Below are 10,796 nucleotides of genomic sequence, written 5' to 3'. Positions count from 1 at the left end.
ATTGACTTGGACTATGGACTTTTTTTCAGCCTTATAATTTTATATATTCTGTGTTTTTCACCCGATCTTTCTTGTTTTTTTTGTGTGCGGTAGAGCAGAATTTGGGGGTTAATTTGCCTGTTCTGTTTTGTGTGGGGAGGTAGTATTTGGGGTTGATGATCGTGCTGCCGTTCTTTTCTTTCTAGCTTTCATGGCTATCTGGAGAAGAAGAATTTCAGAGTTGTAAACTTTGATAATAAATCAACCTTTGAAATACAGTGGATTCTGGTTAATTAGACCATTAGTTAATTTACGTAGTTACTTATTTGGAACAACTCAAAAAGAACAAAAAACTAATCAAGAAAATAGCCAAAGTATCTTTTGTTCATTTGGGACACAATGTAGCTTAATTGGGACAGAAGAGTGTGGCCAAACGGTTTCTAACTAGCATCAGTCTTGTGAACTTGTGGGTCATTAGCCACTACACTGTGCTTAGAGTGAACAGTTTTTAAATGGTGTCATTTGTGTGTATTTGTGTTCAAAAAGCAGTGATTTTTGTCACTCATAGTTGTTGAGAAATAAGCAATAAGACAATGCAGAGCTGCTTTGCTCACTGCAGTTTCAAGCATTCAGGCTTGTAGATGCCAGAAATGGCTGGGAGTGAAAATGAAACTATTTCACTACTTCAACAAGTAGTTGAATCTATGAAGGATTGAAAGTATCGATAATCATCTTGAATGTTACAATGATAAAGAAGATTTGGAGGATGCAATCATTGAAGGCATTGTATAAAAGCAGTCCATTATCTGTACTGGGTGTCTGCACGAATTTTGTTTATTTACAGTTAATCAGAAGAACACAGCAGTGTGGTGGTTGGCTGTTGTATGTGACAATGACAGTGGAACATATATGGAGAGTTTTAAAGTGGAAAAGCCGTTGCACTGGGATAGTTCCACTCTCTCGATCTTGGAAGTCTGGATCCAGTGGTACGAGTAGTTGTCACAGACTGGGGTCTCCTTTGGTTGCAGAGGACAACCATGACTTCTGTGACTTAGCATGCCTTCAATCTCCTCGAGGTGTTACAGAACCGCCTTCTTGGCTGTTGGATCTCACTGTTGATCTGTTCCACCCAGTCTTCCAGAGCTGATTTCACAAGCATGTCCCTATTTCACCTGGTATGAAGCCCTCCAGCTACGCTCACCAGGTGTAGCCTGCCTGTCGAAGCAGTATACTGGGGGTGTGGCTACAATAGCTACTTGGAGCCGCAATTGAGAGCTGAGTGTCTGGTGCGAACCAAAGGTGAGTGAGCTGCCCCAGAATGAACAGGTTAAGCCCCTTCACCAGAGGTGCTGCCCTTTTCTGGTTACCCCATACATGGCAGCGTACACTGGGTGAATTCCTCCGTCAATAACTAAATAGGAACTAATACACAGTTACACATATCAAAGTTGCTGGTGAACGCAGCAGGCCAGGCAGCATCTCTAGGAAGAGGTACAGTCGACGTTTCAGGCCGAGACCCTTCGTCAGGACTAACTGAAGGAAGAGTTAGTAAAAGATTTGAAAGTGGGAGGGGGAGGGGGAGATTCAAAATGGTAGGAGAAGACAGGAGGGGGAAGGATGGAGCCAAGAGCTGGACAGGTGATTGGCAAAGGGGATATGAGAGGATCATGGGACAGGAGGTCCAGGGAGAAAGACAAAGGAGGGTGGGGTGGAAACCTAGAGGATGGGCAAGGGGTATAGTCAGAGGGACAGAGGGAGAAAAAGGAGAGTGAGTGAAAGAATGTGTGTATAAAAATAAATAATGGATGGGGTATGAGGGGGAGGTGGGGCATTAGCGGAAGTTAGCGAAGTCGATGTTCAGGCCATCAGGTTGGAGGCTACCTAGACGGAATATAAGGTGTTGTTCCTCCAACCTGAGTGTGGCTTCATCTCTACAGTAGAGGAGGCCGTGGATAGACATGTCAGAATGGGAATGGGATGCGGAATTAAAATGTGTGGCCACTGGGAGAGCTTTCTCTGGCAGACAGAGCGTAGGTGTTCAGCAAAGTGGTCTCCCAGTCTGCGTTGGGTCTCGCCAATATATAGAAGGCCACATCAAGAGCACCGGACGCAGTATATACTAATACGCAGTTATATAGTACTGTAGTAACACTGGGGATAGTGTTCTAATTTGTTCTGTATTTCACCTAAATGCTTAATTTGTTATTCAGTTTGTCCTTTTTATACCTTTTTAACTATTTCCATGAAACTTTGGCTAATGGGGACAGCTGATTAAGTGGGCCAAAATGTGATGGTCCTGATGTGTCCCAATTAAGCAGAATCCACTGTATATGAAAGCAGTAAACATAGAAACATAGAAACATAGAAAATAGGTGCAGGAGTAGGCCATTCGGCCCTTCGAGCCTGCACCGCCATTTATTATGATCATGGCTGATCATCCAACTCAGAACTCAGCCTTCCCTCCATACCCCCTGACCCCTGCAGCCACAAGGGCCATATCTAACTTTCTCTTAAACATAGCCAATGAACTGGCCTCAACAGTTTGCTGTGGCAGAGAATTCCACAGATTCACCACTCTCTGTGTGAAGAAGTTTTTCCTAATCTCGGTCCTAAAAGGCTTCCCCTCTATCCTCAAACTGTGACCCCTCGTTCTGGACCTCCCCAACATCGGGAACAATCTTCCCGCATCTAGCCTGTCCAATCCCTTTAGGATCTTATACGTTTCAATCAGATCCCCCCTCAATCTTCTAAATTCCAACGAGTACAAGCCCAGTTCATCCAGTCTTTCTTCATATGAAAGACCTGCCATCCCAGGAATCAATCTGGTGAACCTTCTTTGTACTCCCTCTATGGCAAAGATGTCTTTCCTCAGATTAGGGGACCAAAACTGCACACAATACTCCAGGTGTGGTCTCACCAAGGCCTTGTACAACTGCAGTAGTACCTCCCTGCTCCTGTACTCGAATCCTCTCACTATAAATGCCAGCATACCGTTCGCCTTTTTCACCGCCTGCTGTACCTGCTGTACCAGTAGGTACAGTATTGCATTCCCAAATGCATCTTCAAACCAGGTGAGGGCAGAATTTGCTTCAATGTCAACATGACTGACCCTTAGATTTGATGTCGCTGTGTCCTCTCATGCTGCTCATATACATATCCTTCACTGTTACTGGGACTGGTCTTCTGAAGTCTAGTGAACTGATAAATTTACTCAGAGAGTGGTAGCTGTGTGGAATGAGCTTCCAGCAGAAGTGGTTGAGGCAGGTTCGATGTTGTTATTTAAAGTAAAATTGGATAGGTATATGGACAGGAAAGGAATGGAGGGTTATGGGCTGAGTGCAGGTCGGTGGGACTAGGATAGGGCAAGAGTTTGGCATGGACTAGAAGGGCCGAGATGGCCTGCTTTTGTGCTGTAATTGTTATATGGTTATATGGTTATATTTGACCATTGCATGCTCTTTGTAATGTGCTGCTGTGCTTCAAGCTTCAGCCTTGGGAAACATGACCCCAGATGATCAATGAAGCACTACTTATCACAAGGCCTTTGTGACTGGAAGTGGCTTTCATGTCCATTGGGGAAGGAGAGAGAGGTACTGCTTCTCAGATGATGCCTGACACTGGTAGTACACAATATCACTCTTCCTCCTGTGCTGAATTCATGTGGCTGGATTAACACTCCTGATATGAACATCGTACGGTAATGATTCTGGTGTACGCCCTGCTTCAAAATTTAGCAAAAACTTCTCATTTCAGCCATAATCAACAACAATAAGTGAAGAATGATATTATTTCAATAGTCAGCAACAAATAAGTTAACTACTGTATATCCAAGAAAATAAAAAAGTAAGCTTTATAATTAGGATGTCCATCTTCACCACATTCTCACACCAAAATTCGAAGTAGATTTATTATCAAAGTATGTATGTTATACAAATAAAGCAATGTAACTGGGCTATCAATCCACTTCAAGTTCAGAGAAGTATCATCACTACAAATATTTCATGTCTTGAGCCACACAATTAAATTAATGGTAAAGTATAAGAGACTGTTGTGAGTACTTCCTGTAGAGTGAAATTCATTTTGAGATTAGTGTCAAATTGGGAAATAGGAAATTGCATCTTATTTAAATTCCATTCGCAGAGACATTTGGGCAGGTCATAAATTAGAGTGCCAATTTTTAAATTTTTGGGTTTGAGCCATTGTCTGAGATTATTTTGACCTGACTTATGTTTGTGTTCTCTTATAGCCTTTACAAATGCAGAATAGCTGCAAGGAGTATGGGTTGGATAAGGTCCCACAATACAGAACTTTTCATTTATTTGCATATAGGCAGTGCTTACTTCCTTCATGGAGAATTGAGAACAAACAATGAGGCCAGAAATGTGCAGTCTAATGTCTCCATCCAGTTAATGTACCTTAATGCCAATGTTGGGGTGATAGGCAGATAGAAGAAGGAAGAGTAAAATCTTCCTTAGTGGAATCTTATCTCGAGTTTCAAGAAAACTGCTCTTCCTCTGTCTCTTTTCTCTGTCCTCCTGATCTACCAAGTTCCTCCAATAACCACCTACCACTTCATAGACTCTATCCCCATTTCCATACTTCACCTTTCATCTGCCTATCACCTATCACCCCTCCTCAGCTGGATCCACCTATCATATATCAGCTCTTGCTCTATCCTGTCTTTATAGTGGCTATACTATTTACACCTCAGACTTCAACTACTGCACAGAGTCTTGTCATCTTCAGAAGTTTTCAGATGACTCTGCCATAGTTGGATGCATCAGCAAGGGAGATGAGGCTGAGTACAGGGCTATTGTAGGAAACTTTGTCACATGGTGTGAGCAGAATTATCTGCAGCTTAATGTGAAAAAGACTAAGGAGCTGGTGGTAGATCTGAGGAGAGCTAAGGTACCGGTGACCCCCGTTTCCATCCAGGGGGTCAGTGTGGACATGGTGGAGGATTACAAATAGCTGGGGATACGTACTGACAATAAACTGGACTGGTCAAAGAACACTGAGGCTGTCTACAAGAAGGGTCAGAGCCGTCTCTATTTCCTGAGGAGACTGAGGTCCTTTAACATCTGCCGGACGATGCTGAGGATGTTCTACGAGTCTGTGGTGGCCAGTGCTATCATGTTTGCTGTTGTGTGCTGGGGCAGCAGGCTGAGGGTAGTAGACACCAACAGAATCAACAAACTTATTCGTAAGGCCAGTGATGTTGTGGGGATGGAACTGGACTCTCTCACGGTGGTGTCTGAAAAGAGGATGCTGTCCAAGTTGCATGCCATCTTGGTCAATGTCTCCCATCCACTACATAATGTACTGGGTGGGCACAGGAGTACATTCAGCCAGAGACTCATTCCTCCAAGATGCAGCACAGAGTGTCATAGGAAGTCATTCCTGCCTGTGGCCATCAAACTTTACAACTCCTCCCTTGGAGGGTCAGACACCCTGAGCCAATAGGCTGGTCCTGGACTTATTTCATAATTTACTGGCATAATTTACATATTACTATTTAACTATTTATGGTTCTATTACTATTTATTATTTATGGTGCAACTGTAATGAAAACCAATTTCCCTCTGGGATCAATAACGTATGACTATGACTATGACTAGCTCCCTTTTATCTTTCAGTCGAGATGAAAGGCCTTGTCCTGAAACATCAGCTGTCCATTTCCCTCCACAGATGCTGCCTGACACATTAAGTTCCTCCAGCATCTCTTTTGTTTCTCCAGATTACAGCATCTGTAATCTCTGGTGGCCAATGTAATATATTAGTCTGGTGATTATCTGATTTCACTTATTGAAGTTTACTGTTCCCTAAATTGGCTGCCATGTTCCCTATGTTATAATATTAATGTTGTAATTACACATTAAAGCACAATGGAACATCCTAAGATTGAGAAAAACATCAGATAAATACAAGATATTTTTCCTTTTTTGGGGGGTTAACGGTGCAGTAAAATAACTATTTACTTTTAAAATATGCAATATTTTTTGCAGATGAGTAATAGCAGTGATGAGACCAACATCTTCCTGTCAACCATATCTGTAGAGGAAGATATTTTCTTTGGAATAATTTATTCTATATATGGTAAGAGCTTGTTATCGAAGTATGCTACACGGGCCATTTTGAAGTATAAAGTAAATGCTGTGAATATAATTAGTTAGGAAATGAAAAGACCTCACTGATTGACTGTATTGCTGAATGTTAAATGACTTTTCAGCAAACACTTAAAAAGATCGTATTTCCTCTCTTTATCTGTAATTTTTGTACAGTGCTTAATCATTTATTTATAATAATGTACTGCTGCAGTAACAAGTGTATATTATTTCAAAGGAATATTATTACAAGGAGTTTATATATTTGACTGCAAACATTATCAACTCAGTTGAATTTGTATTTTACAGCACTTTATAGCTGTTGGAAAACTAGAGAACTTAAAATATCTTGAACATCTTTGTATTCTCATCATGATATAGATAATCTTGATATGCAAACACAAGGAAATCTGCAGATGCTGGAAATACAAGCAACACACACAAAATGCTGGTGGAACACAACGGGCCAGGCAGCATCTATAGGAAGAAGTACAGTCGACATTTCGGATCTCGGCCCGAAACGTTGACTGTACTTCTTCCTATTGATGCTGCCTGGCCTGCTGCGTTCCACCAGCATTTTGTGTGTATTGCTTAGATAATCTTGATATATGTTTTTGTGACTTTGGCATGACTATTAATTCTTTAAGGTAATAAGCAGTGGCTTATATTTTGGGATTAAAAATAATAATGAAAGGATTGGCACTCACTATTACTAAAGAGCAAATCAGGTGAAATTCCCACCATTTACGCATTACTATTTAACAAGGATTGTAAGGAGTTGTTGTCTGATCTGTGCTACTCCTCCACAATTAACACGACCATAATCTGAAAATTCACATACAAGCAACAGTATAAACATATCAATAAAATTTAATATTTTTCATCTGTTTATACTTTAAGTGACTTTGTAATAACTTGGTTAGCAATACTGTCAATAAAATAACATTATTGTTAGTGCAGAATCATATTCCTTCAGAATCAGTTAGGATTGAAAGCTCAGAAAAATATCATTTACCTATTGCTCTTCCTGTCTTATTTCTTTCCTTTAATCCTATTTTTCTTCTTTTTTTTTTGCTCTTGCTTTCAGTTTATGATTTTACATTAATTGAGAGATTATAATTTATACCCTGATTTAGGCTACAAATGCCTTGATGAAGTCCACGCAAAATTTACATTTCTAATGTATGATTATGATATTTCAGCTTCTTCCTTAATTGGAGTACATTATATACCATGATTTAAATGTGATTTAAATTTCCTTTTTATTTCTGCCTGTGCTGTTTATGAGTGTCCAATCAAATTCTTGCTGTGTGCCCCACTGGAAATCTGTTTATTTATTTATTTACTTACGGGGTGTAGGTGTCTCCAGCTGAGCCAGCGTTTTTTGTCCATTGAGAGCAGTGTCTGCACTTCTACTGCAGCTGACACTTGATCCTTGCGAGGAAGAGTGTATACCCGCCAGAGTGGAAATCTTGCTTTCCTTACTCAACAAAACCTCCTGCAAGAGCATGGAGATCAACTCCTCAGTGCTCACTGTCATCACATGCATTTGGCAAGGCAGGCCGGATACTGCCCTATTCATCTCTTGAAAGCAAGAGTATCATGGTAATTGTCCGAAAGAAAGATCACCAAAAGCACAGTGATCAAAAGTGAGAGAGGTAAAGTTAGAAGCTATTGAGAGAAAAAGGGATGGAAGTAGAGAGGACCGTGAAAGGAAAGAGAGAGAGACCAGAACTGGGGAAATGAAAAGCATGACTGATAATAGATAAGAATAAAGTACGAACTACTAGTGTAGAAAAGTAGAATACATTAGGAAAGGAAGAGGAGGGGGGGGTGAGGTGGTGCAGGGTGTGACAGAATCAGAGAGAGGGAAGAAAAACAAGGCAAATTGTACAGCATCTTTCTGATTCTGTGATTAACTGCAGATACCACTAAATACTATCTTACTTGTTAAATCACTAATAACAGTGCTCATAAAGATGATGTATCCTTACTACCATTTGAACTTTCAGGTTCAGCAATATTTTCCAGATTTTTAAAATGTGTTAAATATATTCAACACATTTGCTATCATATGCGCAAGCACGGAGGGGTGCAGATCAAAACAGCATCACAGGCACATACTGGTGGTTTAGACAATGCATGGAATATAAGTTTTACATAAATCATACAAGGCGGTGAAAGGGAAAATAATGACTCACAGACATACCATGATTTTGAGATTATTAACTTCCTCTTCACAGCCCAATGTTTTTAATCAACTTATTCTTCAAAATACTGTTCCACATTATTTTTATGATCAATCAATAAGAAGAAATAAACTTTTTGAGTGCTTTGTGAAGTAAGATGTAGGTAGTAATTTTATGACCAGCACTTTAGAATTCTTCAAACTCAAGATACAATAACATTGACACAACAATTTACTTTTACACAGTTTTGAAAATATATTCACCTTATCTACCTCAATCATTTTTCATGCTAAATATTGTTAATTTTATTAATTTTACAGAACAGATATTAATGTATTGCAATGCATTTGACACAAGGCATTACAGCATTATGGACAATTTCATTAGTTGTCTAATGAGATCATTTGTGTGGTTGTAAACTCTACTGTCCATGCAATGTGTATATACAAAGCTAAAAGCCTTCTCAAAAATCACCCAAGGCGGAAGCTTCCTTCATGGCTTTTAATGAGATCTCCCTTGTGAAAAGATATTGCTGCTTCAAGGGCAAATGAGGAGTGGATGGAGATGGATGTCTTTCCACCATGTGCTTCAAAATGAAATCTTAATCAGTCCACGCAGGAAATGATGTAAACATTGTACAATCTATTGTGTATTCAAAGAAGGTTCTTCTCCTTCAGATACAAAATACTCATATTGAAGTATCAGTAGCATTCTTGCTTAGGGGAAATGATTACCAAAGCCAGTGATGTTAATATGATATTCCTTAGTGCAGTGGTCCCCAACCACCGGGCTGTGGACTGGTGCCGGGCCGCAAAGCATGTGCTACCGGGCCGCGAGGAAACGATATGAGTCAGCTGCACCTTTCTTCATTCCCTGTCACGCGCACTGTTGAGCCACTACACATGCGAGGTCATTACCCGCGCGTCATCCATGTCAGCGCGGGAAGGAGATCAACTCCTCGAGCTTGCAAATGACGGTGGGCTGAAAAGTATGTTTGACATAACATCTCTGCTGACATTCTGGATCAAAGTCAAGGCTGAATATCCTGAGATAGCCACGAAAGCACTGAAAACGTTGTTTCCATTTCCAACATATCTCTGCAATGAATGCGACTAAAACTAAATTGCGGAATAGACTGGACGTAAGGAACCCCCTTCGAGTATCGCTGTCTCCCATTACCCCTCGATAGGACCATCTTGTTGCAGGGAAACAAGCCCAGGGCTCCCACTGATTCAGCGATATTGGTGTGTTGCAATTATTTTGTATGTTCATACGGGGAAAATATGTGCTGTGTGTTTAATATCCAAATGTTACTTAAAATGTTATGATGCTATTGACCTATAAGTGACCGATATAACCATATAACAATTACAGCACAGAAACAGGCCATCTCGGCCTTCTAGTCTGTGCTGACGCTACTCTCACCTAGTCCCACAGATCTGCACTCAGCCCATAACCCTCCATTCCTTTCCTGTCCATTTACCTATCTAACTTTTCTTTAAATGATAATATCGAACCTGCCTGTACCACTTCTACTGGAAGTTCGTTCAACACTTACTTCAAGCTCCCCGTCCTCCCCTGATAATTGACTTATCACTATATTCATGCGAGGAAAATATGCGCTGTGTGTTTAATATTAAATTTGTTAGGTAAACCCTTTTAGAAACGAAATTGAGTGTATTAGCCACTTATCACCTATATTCCGGTTGTGATTAACAGAATTGCCAAAAACGATTTGCAGAGAAAATCGGCACGTATACACATGAGCAAGTCACACATGCGCACTGGTGCCCGTGCAAGGCTTCATGGTCATTGTAGTCTTTCTCGGGGTAAACACAACATATTTGACTACTACTCATGTCCGTTGGCAACCCTACCTTCCCCACCCCCCCCGGTCGGCCAGTCCGCAAGAATATTGTCAATAATAAACCAGTCCGCAGTGCAAAAAGGGCTGGGGACCCCTGCCTTAGTGGTTAATAAAAAGCAAATGAAGCCATGCCTAACAATGTGTATCTCAGATGAACTACATCGAAACAGCTTGTGACAATTATTTCGATATAATGCCTAATACAAAAGAGAGCCAGGAAGGTACTGTTCAGTGGCTTATTACACTTTAACTGAAGCATCAAGTGGTTCTTAGAGCGACGAACAAGTTTAGTGTTTATATATTACTGATTATTTCACAATTATATTGTCTTGTTAATATATTTTACAGATTGTCTGGTCATCATGAGCTCCATCTTAATTTATTAAATGATGTGTGAATTCTGGAGGACCTCCAGCCTTCCCAATAACCACATCTGCACCAGGCGCACTGAGCGGCAGCTCCTCAGAGAATGTGTTAAGGAGCTGGTGGTGTGAAACTGAGGAGGTAATAGATAGGAGCTACAGAGAGGTAGTCACCCCTAGGTTGCAGGTTGCAGTGTAACTGTCAGGAGAGAGCAATGCGGAGCACCCCTGTGGCCATTCCCCTCACTAATAAGTATACCACTTTGGACACTGTGTGGGGGAGCAACCTAGCAGG

At 40.8% G+C, this 10,796-nt stretch overlaps 1 protein-coding gene across 1 annotated transcript in view; it reads left to right on the top strand.

Annotated features, from left to right (window-relative positions):
• The first annotated feature begins 5,984 nt into the window (after window positions 1–5,984).
• The window catches only part of LOC134357849 (opsin-5-like), a 34,579-nt gene continuing 29,767 nt past the window's right edge, over window positions 5,985–10,796 (top strand). The window contains exon 1 of the mRNA XM_063069567.1: window positions 5,985–6,075. Coding sequence (XP_062925637.1) covers window positions 5,985–6,075 — 91 coding nt within the window. The remainder of the gene's footprint in view (window positions 6,076–10,796) is intronic.

Source organism: Mobula hypostoma, chromosome 2, assembly GCF_963921235.1.
Source record: "Mobula hypostoma chromosome 2, sMobHyp1.1, whole genome shotgun sequence".
Lineage (NCBI taxonomy): Eukaryota > Metazoa > Chordata > Chondrichthyes > Myliobatiformes > Myliobatidae > Mobula > Mobula hypostoma.
The sequence above is the reverse complement of the archived record's forward strand: the minus strand, read 5'-3'. Positions and strand labels throughout refer to the sequence as shown.